Source organism: Chaetodon auriga, chromosome 14, assembly GCF_051107435.1.
Source record: "Chaetodon auriga isolate fChaAug3 chromosome 14, fChaAug3.hap1, whole genome shotgun sequence".
Taxonomy (NCBI): domain Eukaryota; kingdom Metazoa; phylum Chordata; class Actinopteri; order Chaetodontiformes; family Chaetodontidae; genus Chaetodon; species Chaetodon auriga.
This window is the reverse complement of record NC_135087.1, coordinates 24,167,456-24,192,345: the sequence shown is the minus strand read 5'-3', so window position 1 is coordinate 24,192,345 and position 24,890 is coordinate 24,167,456. Positions and strand designations below refer to the sequence as shown.

Below are 24,890 nucleotides of genomic sequence, written 5' to 3'. Positions count from 1 at the left end.
GAAACATTACAATCGCCATAATGAAATGCAGGCTCACATTACCTGAACGTTTATGCCACCTCAAAGTCGGGTGACACGAGATCATCATTTTTCTGCTATACTCTGCAGTCTCATGTGTCAACCAAGTATTAGGATGTATGCAGGCCTTATTGTTCCTATACCATTGTCCACCACCACTGACTGAAAGTGCAGACACACACACACACACACACACACACACACACACACACACATATATATAACTGCCCACTTTATTAGGTACACCTGTTCAGTTGCTTGTTACAACTGAATCTGCAGGATAGACTCCTGTAGATTTATCCACATCACAAACTACAGTGCAGTGCAATAACTACTCTTTCATGGATAATTACACGAGTATGTACACGTCAATGATTTTAGACAGTGTGCACACGGCTGTAAAAGAGATGGCCCAAGAACTGGTACAGATACCATTTTAACTCTTAAAGATGCACTCTTGAAGAGCACTATTCCACTACCTAGTGTCTAATGGGGGGCTGTCTGATATAAATTTTGAGTCTCAAACCCAAGCTGAAATAACCCTGATAACATAATTAGGATGATTTTTTCAAACACACACACATGCACACACACACACACACACACACACACACACACACACACACACACACACACACACACTCTGAGAGAAAGGGAAAATCCAGCAATCACATTCATATTCAACACCACCCAAGATAATGTTTCCTTCAATCTGCTGCTCCTTCTCCTCCCCTCTTCCCCAGCATAGTCATCACTCTTGATGTTGTTATTAACAATGCAGACCAGTGGATGAAATCTTGCCCCTCTGAAAAACTAACCTGTTTTCCCCCTGTACACCACTGACACCACTGACGTCAGGTGAATGAGAGGAAAGATGTTGTACTAGGGATGTTCAAATGAATATGATTAGGATTAACAAGTGCTCTTCTCAGGAGTTTCTACATGCTCTCATCTCAGCTGATGTCAGGTTCACAGGTTTTTTGGACTGACCCCTCAGATTCCTTTGTGTCATCTTCACCTCCCTCTCATTATTTTAGAGATGAAACATATGTATAGCTCTTAAAAATATGAATGAACGCCCTTCCCTCTTAAGATTCTATGGAATTAATGAGTTTTATTGATGTGTCATCAGATGAGTGTTTTTATGAGTTGAACCATGATCTCCTTGAATTAAATTTTCAGAACAAACCACTGCAGTAGAGAATGAATGAATGAATGAATGAATAAGATAGTGGTCTTTCCTGTTTCCTGAACTAATGGAACAATTAACAACATTTTGGTCATGTTGCTTTCATATTGGTTATTTTAGGATGATTTCATTCATATTTAGCTGTCAGATTTCTTGTATACATCTGGCAATAATTTAGCTTGATGAAGACTTTGACAAACGAAATAAACTCTACTGTTAGTAGTAGCATTACATTGACTGCAAAAATAAAACCCTTTCTCTCTTTTGGCACTCTACAGACTGTTTTACATGCTTTGATTTATTTTATCTCGTCATGTCTTGATTCACTCTCTAAATGTGGAAGTCACTCAGACATCTCTGTCTCACCCGCATCTCACTGGTACCAAGAAGAGAAGCAGTTTGTCTGCTGTACTGACCTCCTTTCACTGGTTACCAGTGAAATGTAGAATTTATTTTGAGATTAAAAAAAAAAAGAAAAAAGAATTTGATTTTAAAGTAATACATGGACTGGTGCACACTTACATATCCAAACTCAACAATCCCTATTCCATGTCCAAACAAATTTTCTGATCAGTACTTATCAACTTGAGAAAGAAAGAAAGTTGGAAAGATTGGATCTAAGATACTCTTTTTTCTCAAATTGATGTTGAACTGACTGTCCCACTGTGACCAAGACTGAATCTACTGCATCATCATAAAGCATGGTATCACTCAGTTATGTATGAGCCAATTACTTATTTATTTCAAATTCATATTCAGACTACAACGATTACCCTGGTGTCACTGAGGCCTGTCATGGCATTAATTATATATACAAAACACTGCATATTATTCTTCTATTATATCCATTTACTTTATTTTGTTCCATTAACAGTTACTTAAAGTTGTCGGTGTGCTAACAGAGTTTAAAACACATCTGAGTTCGACTTTACACTAATATCCGAGGTGATGCAGCTCTCTAAAGTGGCTATTTCAAATAGCACAAAACAAAAGATCAGGAAATATTTGCCAACTACAAAGAAGTCTGCCAAGAAAATGACCTGTTCTAGTTAGTAGCACTGACACAGTACTTTGTAAAGACCCTCTGGGAATGTTCTTGAATATGATGAACAGAACCATAATATAAAAAAGAAATTCCAATAGCAAAGTTTTAAGTGGAGAACGAACCACATTTTAATATATAACAGATGCTGTGGAAAAGGGCACAAATTCAGTTATTCCCACCCAGAACATACAGCATCCCCTTACCAGTGATCATAGCTTTTCGATATGTCACCTCTGCCTGACATTTTTATGGATGAATCCATGCAGGACTCTTCCAAGCTCATCCATCAAAAGCAGGCTCCAAATGGAATGGCTTACATATGCCATTAAAATCATTATGAGTTCCTTACTCACTTCATCCTCATTTCAATTAGAAAGAAGTCTGATTCATTCTTAGTTCATTTGCATTTCATATTTCAACAAAATGAATAAGATTGCCTCACTGGGTTAGTGTAATCTTGTATTGAATTTTTCTTTCTGTATATCACCCCTTATTATGTAAAACAGAAGTATTCTGTTCGCATATTATATGTTTGGATTTAGTTTTTTATAGACTATAACAACACAATTTAAAACCTGATAATATTGATTGGATTTGTCATAAAATTTGGTCTTTCCATAGCTTTTCTTTTCTACTTGCAGGTGTGTCTGCTTTCTGAAGCAGGGCAGTGTTCTTATTCCAGCCTTGCAGGTAAACTTCTTCATGGATGAACTAGCATGGTTCCTCTTGCACACAGATAAAGCTATTTTTTACTGACATTGGGCTGTAGATGGAAAGAGAGGGATGCTCTCTGACCTCAGGGGAGCCATCTTGGAGACAAGATGCATCGTGACTTTGCCAGCCCATAACGTAAATTAGAGGAAAATGTATTTATTTCGCTGTAGCCATAATATAGTTTGATGTTGTCTAGTGGTTGTGAATTCTTTGTAACGTCTGACAATGTCAGTGTGCTATAATGTTTATTACTTCTACGCCAACGACTCCAACAGCCTAACAAACTGATATGAGCAGATAACTTACTGTTTTGAACTGAGATCACAGGACTACTTATGGTCATTTGACAGTCTGCTCATTTATATTTGTATACCACTTTGTTGTTGTGTTGTTACCATGTTCCTAGATCTCAAAATATCAAAACTGACCCTCTACCTAGTCGAATTGGGGTCTAATAACAGGTTATATTTTAGTCTTCAGTCGACAGAATAGCCAGATTCCCACAACTATGATGTAAACCGATCTCTTTTAACAATATTTAGACAACACTTTTAGTCTGTGAAAACACTTACTCTTACAGCCAACAAAAGGTGACAACAGGTGTAAACTGAATCTCTGAGTTATAGTTTTTAGTAACCTGCAAAACCTTAACCTCATTAGGTTTAATTAGACATTAAAGGGATTCCAATTTGATAAGCACATTCAATACTGGATTCATATTTGATAAAGTGCTATCGAACCCCACTCACTCTTGCTGAACATCATCCTTTCTACAGTGTGGAGTAAACACACCACTGAGTGTGCAGGAGTTGTTGAAGTAACATGAAAGCAAAGTCCAATACATCTAATACAAATCAGTGCTAACATTAGCAAGCTAGGTTAACAACTTTAACCAACCATTTTCTGAATGGAATGTAAGCTTAAGAGCCTGATGAGCTCTCCCATTGTTGAATTCTTTAAAGAAACAGTTTCATCACTAACTAGCTGATGCAATACGGATTTGGTTGAAACAAGTTCATAGTCTGTCCAGTATGTCGAGGGTCAAGGCTAGTTGGAGTGTATATGACACATTTAATCATACAGTATTCAACCCCACCACTCCACCTGCAGGGCCGAGAAGAGTAATAATTCAGTCTGATTTCATCCCAGGTCAGTCCCTACACATTCAATTGCAGACCATGCCTACTTTAAACATTCAGTTGAAATATTAATTCTGTTTGGTGTTAATGCCAGTCGCAAATCTTTTAGTTTTGTAACTACACAAAACTGCTTCAAAATAAAATCCAAAATTGTCTTCAGTTTTCAAGAGTTTGTCAATTGCACTTCCAGACTGAAGGCTATACAGGAATAAATATTCATATGAATATTTTTTGTTCTTTTTTGGAGTGTTTGTTTTGCACCTGGATTTGTGTTGAGCTTTGGACTTGTTTTGATCATCATGAAGCTCTTGTAGTAATTGGAGTCACTTCCACCAGACAGAAAAAAAAGTGTACAGGTGCATCCGCATCTCCTGCTTTCCTGCTCAACACTCATCAATGAGTGTTCATGTATTCACTTTTCAAAACATAGAGTCAACTCGGGAAGGGTAGCTGTGATATGATGTGAAGTGGGTTTCCCTTCTAGTATGTTTTTTTTCTTTTTTAAACACTAATGTCCATCTCCTTTGCTCTTGAACACACCGTATCTGTACATTTGTAGCATTTAGCTGCACTTTCCACCTAGACTTTTCTCCTTGAAGTGTACTCCATCTCAGTTCCACCTTCTCTCTTTCTCCTGTGCTGTCAGTTTTTTTTTCTCCAAATTGATGTGGTCCTGCCCATGTGCACAAACAAGGACACAGCTCATTCATTAAGTGTGTTTCCCATTTTATGTATGGGAATGTATAAAGAGCTGGTGAGAAAAGGTCTTTGTTAAAAACATTTCCTTTGATTAATAATTGATTGTCCTATCATTTGAGGTGTTTTGAGAGTTGGACTGTTTGCAATGTCAGGTTGCTGTGAGATAAGAGAGAGATAAGATGTCACAGTATTATTAGAAGGAATGTGGAAGTTTGTCGTGGAAGAAAGCTTCGGTTGGGCCAGTGGATCCTCGGACCTCTCCACAACATATAACTTTATTGTCTTTTAAAGTTTCTTCAGTCTCAGTTTTATCAAATCAGATGAGAATGAAGAATGACCAAGAGTCCAACAGAGTCTGGTGCAGTTATTAAACATGCAAATACAGCCAAACCGAGGCTGGTTCATGAACACAGGCTCTGAACTACAAACAGATTCTCCTGCCTTATATACCCTTGCTGAGCACATCTCAAGTGAGTTTCATCTCTAAGTCTCCCATAAACGTATTTTTTATTTTTCCATATTTTGGGAATTTTCCACGATTATATATGGCTTGGGGTCTATGGCTGGCCCATTGCCACCTGGTCATTTGGAGATGAGTTCTGTAACTATTGGTGCCCTGACCCATCTTAGTTCTAAAAATAACATATACGAGCCATAGTATCGCAGGGGCATGTTTTGCACCTGCATATCATGAGAGCATATCTCACGGGAGTGTGTTTCCACTTGCGTACCACAGGAGCATATGTCAGCTGACCAGGATTTTCCCAGGCTGGGGTCATGTTGGGTACTTTCCTGAGGCCTGTCTGTTTAGGTCCTATATTTAGTCTGATCTGAGCATAAATGCTTTCATAAAAATGAGCATAAATGTTTTATCAAAAATACACCACAAGCTCTCCCTAGGGACATTGGGTGAGCTCTGGCTTCTGAGATATATAGCATATGATTGAAATCTGCATTTCTATACTGCTGATTAACAAAGGGCAAAAACAACTCAACCTTGGTCATACATGCTTTTGATTAGCACTTGCTGTGGTTTAGAATTCAACCTGCTGGTCGCTTTAAACCTTCATGGCAGAAGATTTAGAGCACCACAGGACAGTAGTCTCTCACTTTGGCCTATGTCATACTTTTAAGGAGGCATGGTATGTTTGCTCATTTAAAATGTGAGTAATAACTAATGAGAAGCAGGTCAGGTAAGAGCATCTGCGTTTGACTATAATCATCAATTCATTTTCATATTTTACTTTCAAAATCTCCAGAACTACATACTGAAGCACACACTCTTCTCCCTCATGACATGTTAGAATGGTCTGTGCTGTATGGGTTGAGTTCTCTTGGAGGAACTGATGCCTGAGGTGTCTGTTTTAAGGAGATGAAAGCCATGGCCATTTGTTTCATTATTTTTTTCTTTTTTCCAGCGTGGGGTGGGGCTTTGCTGCAGAGCACATGAAAGCTGGACTTATGTAGATCCTAGTGTCTTGGTGGCTGCTGTGTTCTGGCTAAGCCCACAGTCTAGTATTTTTTGCTGCTACAGTGATTTAATTGAAGATGATCTCACAGATATCGACTCTACTGGGCCCTTTCTTCCCTTTGTCTCAGCACTTTCTTTTTTCTTCCCTGTATTTTCCCTTCCTTTTCTACCAAGATGACAAACATAGTCAGTATACCCTATCCTGACTTCTCTCTGTGGCTTCTCTCCCATCTTTGCTTCTCTCTGTGTCATCACAAGCTTAACCACTGTGGCAAGCTGGCTATTTGACAGGAAATGGCAATTTCACTGGAAAGATTAGGCCTTTGAAGCCATTATCTGCAGTCGCCCTTTACTTTTCCCATTACCTGTATTCCTTTCTGTCACTTGTTGAATATGTCTGAATGTTCTTATTTTCTGCACAGGGTTTTGTCAGTCAGGGAGGTCTTAAATTATGCAGTGATTATCTAATTGATTAATGGCTATTTTTATTCACCCAGAAGAGTGTTTTCAAGGTAAAATTATAAGTGATCATGTTTAGCCTCATAAACCTGTTTTGTTTCTTTTAATGTCCACCCAGGAACTTCAGTTAGCAAAATCAGATTATAATAAATGTATACCTGTTTCAAAGCAAAAACAATGAAGTGCCAAATTCTGACCTGCTAAAAGTCATGATGGATAAAAATGGCCACACACCTTGAATATTCAATTATTAGGCCTATTAATTGAAAGTACTTAGTCTCAGCCTTAAAAAAAAGACTCAATACAAACATGTTTAAGTGTCTTGTCGTTTTAATTGTGAAGCAATTGTGAAACATAAAAGACTTGCAACTGCCCTGCAATTGTTTTATGAAGGCTTGTTACTTGACTTGGACTCAAGGATTTGAGACTTAATATCAGACTTGATTTGACAGGATTTGAGTCTTGACCTGAAGAGTTTTTGGAGAGAATTTCAAAGTTCCATAGATTTGACCAATGGTTGGCTGCACAAATGTCCCTCTCTGAAGAAAATATTGGTTGAATTTTATCCCTAATTTGAATATGTTCTGCTGTCTGAGTGACTGAAAATATACTGTTCCAAACAACTTTCCTCTTTTTTCTTGTTACTACAGCAAGGGAGGAGAATGTGGCCACTTTCCGTGGCTCAGAATATTTCTGCTACGATCTCTCCCAGAATCCCATCCAAAGTAGCAGTGATGAGATTACGCTCTCCTTCAAGACATGGCAGCGCAATGGCCTTATCCTTCACACTGGCAAGTCAGCTGACTACGTCAACCTGGCACTGAAGGATGGTGCTGTCTCCCTTGTTATCAACCTGGGCTCTGGAGCCTTTGAGGCCATCGTGGAGCCAGTCAATGGGAAGTTCAATGACAACTCATGGCATGATGTGAAAGTGACCCGCAACCTCCGACAGGTAAGGGACAGAGGTGGACTGTATTATGTGAAGAAGTGAATGTCACATTTTGTTGCAATCCTTTCTTCAATCTTATCTTAATAAATGGTATTGATGGGGGCGTATATCAATTGAGTTGTAACATGCCAGCTAGCCAGTAGCATGCTGTTAGCCAGCCACAACAGCCTGCTAGCTTGCTGGGTTGCTAATTGTCAGTTAGGTATGAAACTGGATGGTGCACAGTTTAAATGATAGGTTGCTTTGTTTTGGACAATTCAGGTGATCATTCCCGTGATGGTTTGCAGTTGATCAGTTATGCAAACTTGGCTGTCACCAAACTTGATCATCAAGATTTACTTACAGGAGTGAATTCTCTGCTTGTGGCACTTCTATCAAAGTGCAGTAATTTCAGTCTAACATTTTTATTTGAAGCCACCATTGTACAAAGCAGATTATTGCAGTTAAGTCCAATTCTGTAATTCTGTTTTTTAACTGGAGGAACACCATTTTCCAGGTCTAATTTTCTCACTGTCTGTCATCTTAGCTCTTTCACCATCTGTCAAGACATTGCAGCAGATTATTCCTCTTGCCATTATGTCTTCCTCCTTCTCTGTCTGTCTGTGGACAGTTTTATGGCCATTACTACAAGTGTGGTTCAATTCTACAACAAACACTAGTTGAGCAGCTACTTAATTAGAAGTACAACAGACTAGCAGCTGGAGTTTCTTGAGAACAGCAAGAAGTACTTGCTAAGAAGTTGGAAGGATGTAGCTTGTCATTGTGCGGTCTGAATCCTGCACAACACTTGTCATTTTTTCTTGTAAATCCCTTATGTTTAGGTAGGCAATTTCAATACCGTGTAGGAATTCACTACAATTGCAAACTGCAGTAGATAGGTAATTAGAGAATGCAAATTTATGGAATGGCTATAAGGATGGCCTTAAGGATTTCAACTTTAAGAAACAAGACATATCGTCAATTTATATTTTCCCATTGTCAGCAAATCCCATTAAAAAAAAAACCCCAAACCAACTGTGTGTTAATGCATCTCTCAGTCTCTGACCTCTTTGGCAATCAGCTCAAAATCTTTTTGTTTACTGAAGATATTAAAAAAAATATAGTTTCATTACATTACACTGAATACACTACATTACACTGATTTATCCAAAACAACTTCCAAAAAGTACAATCAACCTTGTGGATACAGTCCAACAATTGCAAGAATCACGAACAAGGACGTGTGAAGTCAGGTTAAATCAAGCTTCATCAGCTATGCCGAATTGTTAAAGTGCTATATTTAGAACAATAAGAGCATAAGAGATAGACAAAAAAGCTGTCTTTTTAAATTTTATTTCCTTTTTATTACAGATGAATTTAAGCCTGCAACTAAAGATGTGTCAGGTTTCTGCTGTCCTGATGTCAGTGGGGAGCTTGTTCCACCATTATGGAGTCACGACAGCAGACAGTGTGATTTTAGTGAAAGAGTAGCAAACCATTTGGCAGTATCAGATCATAGTGCATGGGCGGGGGCGTATGGTTTGACAACGTCCTAGATGCAGAATGGGCCTGAGACATTCACAGCACAGTAAGCAAGAACCAGTGTCATGAATCAGATTCAAATTCTAATTCAAAGCCACTAGTAGCCAGTGCAGGCTGTGGAGGAGTGGTGTAGTGTGGGAGAACTTAAGCAAGTTGAATACTAGATGGGCTGCTGCAATCCAGATGAGCTGCAGAGGTCAGATGGCACATGTAGGCACACTACCTAGGAAAGAGTTATGGTAGTCTAAGTGTGAGATGAAAAGAGCCTGGACACTTCTGCACCTTCTTGGTAAGGAATGGATGGATGCTCCTGATATTGTGGAGAATAATCTGCAGGAGGGGGTTTTAGGAGCAATGTTGATAGTGAAGGACAGCTGGTCTCACACCCAGGTTGCACAGACACCACTGAGTTCTTAATGATAATAGAGGGGTCATGCATGTGGGATACCATCCTTGGAAGGAAGAGCAGCTTGGTCTTGTTAAGGTTGAGCTTAAGGTGACGTGAAGACATCCAGCCAGACAAGCATAGATTAATGTGTCACCTAGGTCTCAGATGGGGGAAAAGACAGGATTAGTTGAGTATCATCTGCATATCTATTTTAGTAAAAGCCATGTGAGTGTTTAACAGAGCCAAGTGACTTGATTTAAAGAGAAAAGAGGACTTGATGCAGAACAGAAGAGATCCCAGTAGTGAGGCTACAGGGTTGAGGCACAGATTATCTCCAAGTTACCCTGTGAGTGGGGTCCTTGAGGTAGGGTGTGAGCAGGGAGAATGCAAAGCCTGATACTCCCAGTTCTTGATTTCAAAAATGACTTTTGAAATGGCTCAGTGATTTCCTAAAGCAGTTGACTGTTTTAGTGATGTTACTTAAGTAGAGCTACATAGTTTGATGGGGGCTATTTTCAGTGGTGGACTACTACACAGGATGGTGTATGTGGGAATGAGTAAAAAGAAAAGAAAAAAAACTACAATGTGTGTGTTCATGGTAATGAAGGAAGATATCACCTCCAACAATTGACAACAATGGAGCTCTAAGGCACAGAGGAAGAAGATATACCAGGATTTTTATACACATATAATACTTTTTTGATTGACACAGTGTTGATTTGGGTTTTTTCATTTTCATTTGTTCACTATAAGAAATCTAGAATATCAAACGACGATGACTCATGGATTGTGTTTTTTTTTTACACCTGATCCCAATCTGCATCCTCTGCAGATACCAAATTTAAACTGATACCTCTATTTATTAATTGCCAAAGAAATGTCTACTCCAAACATGCTCAGTATACATAGTAGAAGTAAATATTTACAAAGTAGTAGAAGATATGCAATGTTGATGAAAAATGTATCAAATGTAAAATGGCACAATGACATATAGGCCTACATACAGATGTCAGCCTTAGCCTACTTAATTTCGCACAAGCTATTTGTTCCAAATAGGTCCTGGTGCAGAACTGTCAAGATGAACATCTTCAATTATTGATCTGATATGAATGAAAGTTTAACTGGGAGAATGAGACAGCTGAAATTAATGTGACTTGATCAGCTGACTCATACCTCTGTACATTGTACAGTGTTACCTCACTCACAAATGATCTATGGTCAAGTGCAGACACATAAACCTGAAAGGCAAGTTTCATTTTGGTGTGTTATCAAGTTATTCACAAAATTAATGTTACTTATTGACACCTGAAATGACCTGCAACCAGCTACATTTGTCATTTTAACTGGTGAACGTTACGGTTAGTCCTGGCTAAAGATTTTCCACCTGTTAACCTCTACCAGTGTCTATCTTCATAAAGGTAGTGACTGAAATGAACCATGTTTTTACTTACATGTGCACTAACTCCCTCATTTTTCATCAGTTGACTTTCATTTCATTTACTTTTATGTACCACTGTTCATTTCAATAAATTTGTTTCTTACCTACCCCACCTTTCTGCAAAGCAAAGAAGCATTGGACACACTATGGTAAACACACTGCATTGTATGGTAGATATCATTCTTATTGTCAATTTTTTGGTTTGCTGTGTAGCCTACTTTCCCCCTTCCTCTTTTTTACTTCCATATATCATGATACCATTCCCAAAAAAACAATAAAATGGGTTTTGTATCCACCAGCTTTCATCTTGGGTTATTTTTCTTGTCCTGACAGTCACTCGCACTGATGGTCCTTTTCTGCTTTCCTTTATAATCTCTGCCTCGTTTTTAGCCACCTATAACTGTTGCTTCTAAATCTTCTTTATTCTAGATTTTCCTGTTAAATGTTTTTGGTGATAATATTGTTGAAACTGCCAGAGGTGTACTACAACCAAATAGAAGAGACTAAATCCACACTGTAAATCTTGAGCATTGTAGCCAGTACACTATATGTATGATCAGACTCATCATTTTCATTCACACAGTGAAAATCAAAGACAACCCACACTGCAGGAGAAAACTTGATAAGAAAATAAGATGGAGGAAATCCAGAAAGCATTAAGAACAGACATCTACATTTGGAAACAAATGTCTCAAATGTTTTAGATGGTTTTAAGACAAATAAAAGCTTATGAAGAAACATGATTCTAATTGGTACTGGAATTCCTTCAATCATGATATTTTGACAGTATAAAACACTTGCAAAAGAACAAAGAAGTTTGCATCACAAGGAGTCTAACTAATATGAGAAGTATTATCAGCAATATTATTACAAAGTATAGTACCTCTCAAGTATGTTGTGTCATTATATACTGTATGTATAGTATTAGTGGACTGTTATTACTGTTGCATTAACACTTTAGACACCTTTTAGTGTTGAGGTGAGTCAGGGTCAAGCAGTTTTTTACTACTTACATATTACTTTATGTTTACAAATTGATCACATATTGTTTTGTAGTCTTAATCTATAGAGTAACCCATAACCATTGCTGTCAAAAAATATAAGCAGTGAAAAAGTAAAAGGAAGCATAAAATTAATTAGCCTGCAATCGACTGGCGACCGGTTCAGGGTGTACCCTGCCTCTCGCCCGTTGACAGCTGGGATAGGCTCCAGCCCCCCGGCAACTCCGAAAGGGATAGTCGGTACAGAAGATGAATGAATGAATGAATGAAAATTAAATAGGCCTACTAAAGTACAAGTACTCTAAATATTGTGCTTAAGTACTGTACTTCACTGACTGGTCTGCCGTAGGTTTTCACTACTTGACATTGCTCCCAGACTGATGCCCTGCAGTGTGGTTCTGTACTCTGCCAGTCTGTGTGTCTTGCATGTTTGCAATCACTTTTGTGTGGTGTGACACTAACTCCTTCCTCTTTTCTTTTGGTGTGTGAGTGTTTCTTTCTGTTCCTGGTGCTACTTCTGTTACATACATATGTATTAGTTTATTTTATTCCTGAGTCTTGTAGACACAAAAAAAGATAAAACAGTGAACATAGTTTGTGCATTACTAGATCTACGTGAAGATGAAAATCAGAGCATGTTTGTCAGTGTCTGGAGCTATATTCACCCACTTAACATCATTGTTTTCACATTTTTCTAACCTATCATACCTATCAATAGTTTCAGTGCCCACAAATAGCATCTATTAACTCACCTCAAAAATAAAGAAAATTGTGGGCTGGCAGATTTTCTTTATATGTGTTCTGTCTGATCCATAACACAGGTGAACATGTCACCAGGTCTGAGATTTAGAATTCACACAGACCTGAGTGACTTCTAAAACAACCCTGTAGGCCAATGTCTGTCCTTAAAATCCAAGAAAAATGTGTTATTTCCATCCTCACTGTTCACACCTCATTGTCAGGTGACAATATCAGTGGATGGGATTCTGACCACCACCGGTTACACCCAAGAAGACTACACAATGTTAGGCTCTGATGACTTCTTCTATGTGGGTGGAAGCCCGAGCACCGCCGACCTGCCTGGATCCCCAGTCAGCAACAACTTCATGGGCTGTCTCAAGGAGGTAAAGTACCTGATTCATTGTTTACTGTTTGTTTGAGTGAACATGGTCCTGGCGTGATAAGTGGTTGCTGAACAACTCATGTCAGTTTTTTATATGTTTTGATGTGTTTATATTAAATGTTTTTTTTTCTTCTTTTCAGTTAAATATATTAGGTTACTTCTCCAGCTGAATTTGAAATTATCTTTTTCATTTGCCCTTTTTTGCTGAGGATATTTGATTTTCTGAGTTTGTCTGCTAAACAGGGAGTAACGTCATGATCATCATAGGAGTCCTATTTCTATCCACTGGACAGAAGTGGATTTAGTGGGAGATGATGTGATCTTTCTTCACCAGCTACTCTCTATCTTTGCCTGTCTACAGTTCGGTGGTTGGCAGGTTGTGTACAATGGGTTCATAAGAGCTTGTTTGCTGCACTTGTTTTTTTTCTGAAAATAGGATTAATGAAAACAGTGGCATTCCAGTCGTACAATAAATCTACTGACCACAAACCCAAAACAGTAATATAGAAGTGGCTAAAAGGCTTCATGGAACTCAAGAGAACTCTTTGTAGGCTTGTCATTATGAGATATATGGGGATACATGGCCAGTACAATTATTCCTTTATGTGGTTGCAATGAAAATGCACATGTTGGTGTATCTGGTGCAGACCTTAAAAACGCATCAAGATTGCTTGAAATGGAGGTCTTGATCTGCTCTCTGGCAAGGTCTTGTGCTTTGTGAATATAAACTTAATTAACCACAAGGTCATGTGATATTAGATTTGTGATTTTAGCATGAATTGAAAAGCTAAACTATCACATTTATTCAGTCCATTTGTTAATACTGGGAACTGTCAAGGAAGTCACCTAGTATAATTTGGTAACATGTATATGCATCACTGATGTATTGTATACTTTGGGTTTGGGTTTTAGGATGATTATTGATACCATTCACAACATTAATATCAATAAAAAAAATGTATAGGAATTAATAATAATGTGGCATCACCCTGAGATCAGGGACCAATAACCAAATTGTGGACACAGTCTCACAAAAGGAGCTGTTCACATAAAGGGCCAGTGTTTAAAATAACATTTTGCATTTGTCAGTCGAACAGTGAAGTGTTGAATCCAAGCACTGACCCTCACAACCAGCTGTGACCACAATGCATATGCTCAAATAATCACAGACAACTGCTCTTTAAATGTACGTTTGCGTTTATTTAGCTGAAGCAATACTGATCAATAATCAATAATCCTTCAATCAATAGACAACAATTGTCCAACACTAAGAACACTAAGAAGGGTAAAGGCAGCAAGTGTGTAGCAAATATGTGTGTGTGTGTGTGTGTGTGTGTGTGTGTGTGTGTGTATGTGTGTGTGTGTGTGTGTGTGTGTGTGTGTGAGACAGCATGTGAGGGGAGAGGCAGGAGAGAGAGAAGGCAAAATGGTGGACGTGACCGTGTCAGTGCCAATGTCACACAAGGCTCAAGACCTTGCTTGACAAAGAGATATGAGAAGCACAATGGAGGATGTGTTTACACATCTCTGACAACAAGATGGCTGTGAGCAAATCTTGAGTTATACTACTGCTATCTGCACCTTGAAGGTGTGTGTGTGAATGGCTTTGAAGGAGCATGAATGTGTGTGTGTATGGGTTAGTAAAAGAGAGAGAGGGAAAGGCACTCAAAGCAAAGCAGAGCAGATCCTAATTGCCACGGAAAAACACAATAACTGTCTCTTTATCACACAGAAACCCGGCGTGCAAACTCAGCTCAGAGTGCGTCAGCTGTCGTCTTTTAACAGCTTACCGGCTTTATTGCAGTGGCAGAAAACTAACACAAAACAAAGCAAAGCCCTACAGCACAGGACACACGATCACTGTAACGTGTTAAGCACACAGAATCAAGCAGCAAGCAAAATGATTGAGGTATCTCAAACAGCAACAACAGGACTCGGTGGTCCATTAATTTCACAACAATACAGTAAAGCTTATTAACCTATCTCTGCTTGGACAATAGTCTCTTACTTGAGATCGCTTACAGCAGTGGTAAAGGCGTGTTTCAGTCCATCTGACAGAATTTCTTCAAGCTTGACAGTGATGGGACTGTTGTGTCACTTTGTCAGTGGTTTATGGTAGGCTGCTCTCCATCGGCAGCAGAGGAAACAGTGGAGAGTCAACTTAACTGAAGTAACAGTAAATCGAAAAAACTCCTTCTTTAGGCAAAGGGAGATTGGCTGTACAAACAGCAATCTATTTCAGGATCAGAACATTTTCAGTTAACACAAAAAGTCTGTTGCTTATCCAATGGGCTAAAGGACTGTTAGACTGTTAATTATAGTACAAAACTTGATTGGGAACAAAGGACCTCCTGTGGCAACTTCACATCGCAGTGGAAAGGTGAGGTGGAGCAAGGCTGTGTTGCATGGATTCTCTTGAGTTCTGGTGGGTCTTGTCCAGTCGGAAAGCAGGATTTGGATTCAAAAAGAATCTTACACTCAGGTGTGATTTGCGAGGCCTGACAGAATTTTGGTGCTATTTCTTTGTCGTCCGTCCTGAGTTCTTTGTTCAGGCTTTTAGCTTTACATGAAGCCTTTTTTTCTTCCCAACAGTGCTCTGTGCAGGGCTCTAACTTAAGCAGAACAGAAAAAAAATTAATCATGCATTAATTAATCAATAAATGCTCCGCGCCAGTATTTTCACCAAACCATGCTGAGCAATTTTTTAGAAAAGCAACAGGTTTGTTAGCAATAGTTCTGGCTGTCTATGCAGGATTTACCATTGTGGGTGGAATACAGGAAGTTGCCTCCTTGGTTTGTGCCTCTGTTTTCTGTCTCTCTCCGTGGGTAAACAAACGCAGAAGGTGAAACAAGAGTGGATCAGAAAATGATTGGGGAGACACGGTCAACATGGGTTGTCTATTCTTCAGCAAGAGCTGGAGCTGGTGAGATTTTAACCAAGTGTCAACAGTAGTATACTAGCTAACGTCAAGGCCTAGAATGTTTGCCATTGCTTGGCAACACTCAGCTGCTTGTCACTCTCAATGGCTTTTGTTGGTCTGGCTTGAAAAGCACTGATGTAATCATTCAGAATTTAACTCCAAAAAATCAAAGATGTTTGAAATTAGGGGTGAATCTGGGAAAAATTTTCCTTAAACTCCTGTATTGTAATCCGAACCTAGCTTTAGGAAGCTGAATGTTGGGACACCATATCATACTGTACTCAAATCCATATATGGAGTTTAATCTTCACTTTCTTTCTCTTCTAATTCTTCCTACTAAAAAAAAACATGTTTTTCATAGTATGCAAATCCAAAAAGATAAGCCTTTGTTTACATGAAAAATGCCTAAAAGCAAAAGTATGAAAAATACAGCAGCCGTCAGTTACTCCTGACTTGTATAAAATATTTATAAAATACTATATATATATATATATATGCGTGTGTGTGCGCGTATATATATAAATATATATGTGTGTGTGCGTGCGTGTGTGTGTATGTATATATGTATATATGTATGTGTATGTATTTTCTAAATGTATTTAAATAAAATATAGAGAATATGACATACAACGTGAGAAACAGACTTTCTTGCGTTATGAGCTTTGAAGTGAAGTGCAGGACTCTCAAGAAAGTTCACCAGTATTCAGTGCTTAGACTTTAACTGACATTTCAACTCCTATCTGCAGTTACACCTCCACCGTTTCCACAGTTACATACTAACTCACATTTCAAATTCTTTCATCTCTTATTCTTCAAATTATTCTTCAACTGCTGTCAGCCCAGAAACTCCAGCTGAAATTTCAGCTGTTATCAGTGCTTACATACAAACTGACATTTCAGCTGCTTACAGTACTTACACCTTATCTACTTTCAGTACTTACATCTTCTTGTATCATCATTAAAACCTCAAATGACACTTTTCAGTGGTTATGCTGAAAACAGTGGTAACAGATGTCAACTGATTTTCACTTTAGTGTGACTAATGTCACTGCTTTCATTGCTAACACCTCAGTTGACAATCTTTTCAGTGACTGGCACTTAACCCCTTGCATCACTCCAGCTTGAAAATACATCCCAACTCCTTTGAATGTATTAACTGTTCACCTGTTTCCATGCAACATTTCACAAGCAAAGACAAACATAAATTAATAAGCCTTTGTTTAAGAAAATAATTCCAGTTCACAATAAATCCCAGATTAGATTTATCATAAACTCATAATTTGCAGAACAGACAGAACTTTCCCATTGAGTTAACCCCCCCCCCCCCCACACACACACACACACTCACACACACACACACACACACACACACACACACGCACACGCACACACACACACACACACACACACACACACACACACACACCAAATACATTCTCCCCTCAAGCCTCAAGCTGATGATATCATATCTTAGCACTTAGGTGGAGCCAGTTGCGTGCACATGCGTGCGCGCACGCACACACACAGCAGCAGCAGCAGCACAGCATCATATGGGCTACAGGGAAATGGAGGAAGTGGCGCAGCGGCCATTTAATCCCCCTCTGGCCTACTTCCTGCTCTGTGCCATGCTGGGCAGGTTCGTGATTCCTTGTTCCACCCACCCCTGACACACACACACACACACACACACACACACACACACACACACACACACACGCTGGGGGGGTGGGGGGATGGGGAGCAGTGCATGAAGAAGCTTATCATGCATATACGATGGGGGTGGGATGGGTGGGCGTTCGCTTGGGGTGACCAGTGGGGGGGCCTGCAGTTTTATCAGGGTGGCCATGGATGTGTGTAAATTGTTTGTATGTAAAGAAAGAGGATTTAGCAGTACCTCCTTTGCTTTGAGTTAATTGAGACTGAATTTTTATTCTACAAATAACATAAATGATTCATCAATTATTACAGCAGTGAATGCACATTATGTGACAAGACATTATTTGTACAGCAGTCTAATATTGTTATACTCACGACAGATTTTCTAAAAAAAAAAAAGATCAACACAGCAGTTTAGACAGCACTTTTATCAAAAGTGGTGTTAAGTCTCTTCTCAGTAGTCATGATGCTGCTGCCGCAATAGGCTACTTTACAGAATATGGCTGGGACCACTACAGAGTCAAAAATGGTCCTCAGGAGTACCCCTTGCACTCCAAAAGACCTAACTCTCCTCAGCAGATAGAGTCTGTTCTGGTCATTCTTATATAGTGCATTTGTATTGTCACTGATGTCCAGTTTATTATTCAAGTGAATAGAATGTCCATTTCTGGGATGTTCAGTGGTGTAGAAGGAGTGTGTGAGCCTGCATCAGCAACTCTTTGGTTTTCCTTTCTTTGATCTTGAAGCGGTTCTGCTGGCCCCAATCCACAAATACCTGTGTCAGTCCTCTGTACTCCCCGTCATCCCCACTTGTAATGATGCCTCCCCATGCTTCAGACAACCATGGTGGGCTCAAAGTCCTGCATCCTGCATGTGGTCAGTTGGTGAGGTAGTCCGTGATCCATGCTGTGAGGTGGTGGCCCACTCCAATTGCAGGTAATGGAGAAATTAAAAAAACAAATATTGCTCTCAGACCTTTCCTGGTGAGAGATGGATCTATTTAGGAGGCAGATGACAGTGTCATTCACCCCCAATGCCAGGTTGATAGGCAGACTGTAGCAGGCCCATAGATAGGCTCACCTGGGGTCAGAGATAGGCAAGAGCCAGCCAGTGCCTGTAGCTGTTGAGGTCCATGGGATCCAGATTCAATAGCACTGGTACCATGCAGGATGCTTCCCACAGCTGTGGCACTCTCCCCAGCTTCAGGCTTAAGTTGACGAAATTCACCCACTCTCAGTCTCCCATGGACTGGGAGTAGTACCCAGAGATTTTTTTTCAAGACCCTTCTGCTGATGCTCTACTGATACTCTGCTTTGCTCCAACTGATCCTCCATCTTTCTCCTGTAGCTGTTTTTTCCTCCCTGATTCTCCTCTTCAGCTCCCTCTGCACATGCTTCAGCTCCCCTTTATTTTCTTGCCTAAAGACCCTCTATTTTTTTTTTTTGAGGAGAACCTGTACATTCAACCTACGTAGGTTTGATGCAGGTGTTGTTGTTGGAAACACTGTACAGTCCTGATGGGAATGGCATTCTCGATACAGAGATTAATATAGTCTGTTATAAATTGTGTGAGACTGTCACTTGTCCTTCACATGAGCATCTTAAAGTGATTCCCACACAGTTGTATCAAAACAGTCCTTCAAAGAATCCTTTGCCTTGTTGGACTATCTTTTCACTGTGTGAGTGACAGCTGTCTAAGAGGTTTGTACACTAGTGGGTGGTACACCAGGTTTTGAAAAGATCTTCCTAGGGGAGAGAGAAGTGATGAGTTATATGCCTTGGTGGCTCCTTGGTGTTAGCATAAAATAAATCTAGTGTGTCATTGTCTCTGGTGTGACATCAGTGAATGTGGGCAGAGCGGAGGACAAAGGCATGATTAAATTCACCAGAAATATGACCGATGGTATGCAGGTTTTGTGTCTGCAGCCTGTGACTGAGTGGCTAACTGCATAAGCTGCATCAGCATTTGCAAAGGTGGGAATATACTCTGCTATTGCGATAACATCCAAGAATTCCCTTGGTAAACCATAAAGTCTCATGCTAATGGCTAACAGCTCAAAGCTCTGAATACAGAGCTGTTCTTAAACAGTGATGTGTCCAGATTTACACCATGTATCCTCTCACTGCTGTCCTTTGTCCTGTACAACCATATCAACCGGCAGCCGTGTAACTCTGGGTTCATGTCTGGAGGTAGCATTGTTAGCCATGACTCCATAAAGAGCTTAATGCTACACTACCAGTATTCCCTCTGGTGTCAAGTCAGCACTGCTAGCCCATCCAGCTTATTGGAGAAAGATCTCACATCTCTCAGATCAGCCAATGCCTTCAGTAAACAATGGGGCCATGGCAGCACTCAGGATTCATGGCCATGATTGTAAACAATATAAAGATCAGTACAAAGACCAGTGCAAACTCAATGAGTTTAGAGTCCATAGTGCACTGATAAGTTAAAAAAAATAATTGGACTTATAAAGGTACTAAAAAAAAAGCTAAGTTAAGGAAACTAGAATGAAAGAATGCTTTACGTGTCGTCTGTATGAGAAGAAGCATTGCAGGTTTTAAGGTTGTGTCAATGAACTGACAAGTTAATATAGTGGGATGAAACATGTTCAGAGGGTATCTGTTCACATTCATATTATTCTGTCACACACTGTTTAGCCTAAAATATTGTTGTTTTTAAAAAAAAATACAAATCTAAAACAGTGGCTGCCTTTCATTCTCCACAGCATCAAATAATACAAGCATACACCCACTTTCATATATGCACACTGGTCCCAAACACACCATCATCATTGAATATTGTCATCATACTTTCTCCCCCATACAGCCACACACATTTTACCCACCTCCTAATTACAGGCCCACACACCCACCCACAAATCTGCAGCAGCCACCAGCTCTCCCTCTCTCTGCTGTCCAGCAGCCTCTTATCCTCCACTGCCTGCCATTAGGGCTAATTTGCCTGCTGCCAATGCTCTTGTCCTCACCATCCACAGAGTAGCATTATGGATAAATGTTTTGTTACCATGGCACCAAGTACTGGTCGCCCTTGGTAGCCACTGTGGCTGGCTGGCCCGTGATTATTATGCCTTTCATAAGTCAACAATTACAGAAATAGCCTACATCTCAAAACCTACAAAATACATAATGGCCTACAATAACACATAATTGCTATAATTGTCATTACACCTCTATCAACCACACATATGGAGGCTTCTGTCTGTGCCTGTATGTTGTAGCCAAAAAAAGAATCAGTTCACAGACTGAACAGTGAGAATTAGCATTTGCACCATTCATTAGTATTATTCTTTCTGATTTCTCTTACATGATATTGAAAAAAGTTACCCCCCTTACTTGCTGCAAAATAATCAAAAGAATCAAGCCAGAAGCAAATGAATTTCATGAACACTAACAAAATAGAATGTTAGTGAGGAGTACTTCCTGATATTTCAATCATTCCCCTAGTCATGTAGTGGTGGAGTTTAATCAAACACATTTAAAATGTATTCAATTTGATTTTGATGTTTTGAATCTAGCTTCAGTTTAACCACAATCAACAATGAAAAGCTGTGTACGCTGTCATGAGTCAGCAGAAATAATTCAGTGATATAATAAATGAACACTAACAAGGGTCATTTTGCTTCATAATGAGCTGTTTCTCATATTTTAAGTGAAGTTTCTAGTAATACTATAGCTATACTTAAAACTGCGTGAATCAATTTCTTTTTTTTTTTTCCCCTGTAAACACAACCCTGATATGATATCATAAGTTTTTATAGTGTTAGCAAACAGTTACCTGTTAAACATCCAGCAGACAAAGAGCAACAATGTAATTTCATTGGAGTCGTGTTTGTGTCCATCTGGTGATTCTCAGTGCCAATGTCTACTCTCTTTTAGCTAACATTCATATTTTATGATTAATACAAGTGAGCTATTTCTCACCATGCAATACATTAGCGGAAATGGCTTGAGGTGTGGCACTGAGAGGGCTGTATGAGGAACATAAACCTAATACTACTGTCTATATTACTCACATAGGGCAGGTGAAAATATTACTGTTTAGCTCTTTATAAGTTAACATTTATCCTGCATTTGGCCATGTTGTTTCTGTCATTTTTGTTTATACAATTTTTAGATGTAAACATTTACAAAATTTGGAGTGTATACTTGTAATATCAAATGATTTAAAAATAGCCTACTAACTTTATTTCATGGAGTATTTAAATTGATTCCTTCACACCTAATTGCCTCAGAATCTCTTAGTAAAATGTTGTTATGCTTTTTCCATAAAGCGCTGAAGAAGGCACATTGTTGCAGACACTTGTGTCAGCGTCATTCTCAAATGCTGCTGCTGTTATTATTCCTTTTTTTTTTTTTTTTACCTTAACCCTATACTCCTTTCTGTATTTTTGCTTTACTCTCTTAAAGTCATAATCAATCCTAAGCAATCTTTAGCATGTTAGCATTTGAGAGTAGTGCGTGTCAACACTTATCAAGGTGCATGGTCTCCTTTGCCAATATGTACATGATTCTTCCTTTACATAATGCATGTTCTGTCAGTGTGCAAGTCCAAACTTCATTTTTTAGTTTGTAACACAGTAATGCAATATGCATTTACAGACACACACACACACACACACACACACACACACACACACACACTTCATTGACATGCCTTTGCACCTTACCACATTACAGCTTATCTTAGTGTAATTAATCAAATCAGTGTATGAAAGCACTGTAAGCTACAGTCATGGGATCCCTTCACATATTTCAGTAGACTGAAAAAGGAGGAGCCCAGGTCATAATGTGCTCTGCCAAGAGAATGATGCCACCCTGTGGTCAAAACCACACACTGCAAAAGCTCTGATCTTGCAAAAACAATCACAGTGTCTCATGGTAATGCCATGTGGCTGATGATACTACAACACTAACATTTGAAGTGTAGTGCTCGTTGCAGGTGTGTCTAGATGATGTTTACATCAATATGGATGTGCTTCATAGCGTATTTGTATTTTGTTTGTTTGGCACTATCACCAACCTGCAACCCTGCATAATTTAAAATATATTGTATTATATGTATATAATATGAGCTTGTGTATGTTCCCAGAGTGAATGGAAAACCTCCAGTCCGCACACAGTGTCAGTCGCAGTCAATGGCATGCTTGTGTAGCATTAAGAATTTTGTCAATCCGTCTCTGTGACCTGGCTGACAGTCCTTTCTGAGCAGGCATACATGCAACGCATACACACGCATAACACGCACATACTTTTATCCTTGTGACCACACTCATTGGTAGAATGCATTCCCTAGCCTCTTTGCCTGATCTTAACCATCACAACCAAATGTGATGCCAAACCAATCCATACTCCGTACCGTAACCCTAACCTTAAACGTAATTCTAACACCAATTCTTAACCTTCAAACAGCCCGTTGAAGTGGAGAGGACTGGTCAAAATGTCCTCACTTTCCAAATGTCCTCACTCTATTGGTTAAACACACACACACACACACACACACACACAGTCTCTGTCTATACATTGTCATTAGAGATTTATGGACAAGACAGATATCAAGGGATGATAAATGTTTGTGTCCCCCAATGCCTACACACACACGCCCAAACACTCGCACAGTCAGTGTAGATATTCTGAGTTAGAGTATCCACTATGGTAGGATTGCAGGATTAACCAACAACGGTTTTACAACTGTTCCTGAGCCCATGTAGTAATATTGTTTATACGATCATGTGTTTCACAAAGTGGTGAACATTCTATATATTGTCTTTGTACTGTTTCCAAATGAGTACATTTTAATTCTTGCAAGCTATCACATTCTGTTTTATTTTTGTTTTAGACAGTGTCTCAACTGGACTTTGGGTTGTATGTACATAGATTGTGTGGCGCTAAATAAAAACTTAATATTATAGTTGTATAATTTGGAGATGGAGACTGAGATGGTGATGGACAGATTTTTTCTGTATTAAAACAAGACCACATTATGTCCCTAACCTTAACCAAGTACTGCCAGTGTCTAAACATGAAAATGTTCAATAAATCTGTAGTCACTCCAAGCAGACACAGTATTGTAAGATTGCATATTCTAGTGGAAAACAAATTAAATATATTGTCAGTGAAGATTTTACTGTTACAATTATTATCATCATTTTTTAGACTTGCAAAATACATTTCTTCTTTACTCTTGCAAATTAGTTGGATGTAAACCATATAACTAAATAATTTACATTATTTGTTTGATTGAATAGCTACTTTATAAAATAATTATTGCCTTTTGGGTATCGTAAAAATTCCTTTATTCACAAGAATAATGGAGCACGTTGCTGCGCCAGCATGTTTTACAGTGACCCAGAACGGACAAACCAAACAGTGGCTCTAGAGAGGGTCTTTCTCATTTCGCACATTTTTTAATGGCCCGTGTAGGTTCTCCTATGGTGAGGGGAAACACAATCTCAATATGATTTGAATGACCCCTTGGCTTTTTCTGCAAGTGCTTTTAATAACAGTATAACCAATGCTTTACTATCGTGTGAGACTAAATCAGGTTGATATTGTCTTTGTGAGTGGATGGTAACAGTAAAATCAGAAGCTATATTGGCTGGCAATCTAAAAAGGTAGTTCCAAGTCTGGGTCATATTGTGTACATGTTACGTTTCCCATTCTCACACACTGATGAATGTGTGTGTGTGTGTGTGTGTGTGTGTGTGCGCGCGCGTGTGTTTATGTGTTTATGTATGTATACTTTGTGTGTGTGTTGATGTGGAGTGTGTTGAGTATCCCTCAGTCTGCTATCAGTCTCTACTAATGCTTCATTCTCATGTTAACCTGCAGCCTGCATCTGCAGTGTGCTGATAAAGCTCCCTTTGCATGTTGAAAGGCCCATTTGCTATTATTGTTCAGAGGTGGCAGGGACCTGAAAGTGACTTATCAAATTGTCAGTTACACCCTCCCTGCCCACCTCCACCTCCCTGCCCCTTTCCCTTCCAGTCTAAAGACACATTTCATAGAATTTATGATTTATGCTCTTCATTTGCTTTTATCAGCAAGCCTGTAACGGGGGGAATGTGTATAGTAACCATGTCAAATACTTTGTGTGTGTATGTATATCCTGGCAGCATATTCTCATGGTCATTTCCCATGAA

At 39.2% G+C, this 24,890-nt stretch overlaps 1 protein-coding gene across 7 annotated transcripts in view; it reads left to right on the top strand.

Annotated features, from left to right (window-relative positions):
- Positions 1-24,890, top strand: part of nrxn3a (neurexin 3a) — a 246,478-nt gene that overhangs the window by 86,348 nt on the left and 135,240 nt on the right. For all 7 annotated transcript variants that reach the window (XR_013078140.1, XR_013078139.1, XR_013078137.1 and 4 more), the window contains exons 6-7: positions 7,385-7,686; positions 12,994-13,155. Coding sequence is in view for 3 of the 7 variants with exons in the window: in XM_076748438.1 (XP_076604553.1) it covers positions 7,385-7,686; positions 12,994-13,155 (464 nt within the window). In the remaining 4 variants the exon portion in view is untranslated. The remainder of the gene's footprint in view (positions 1-7,384; positions 7,687-12,993; positions 13,156-24,890) is intronic.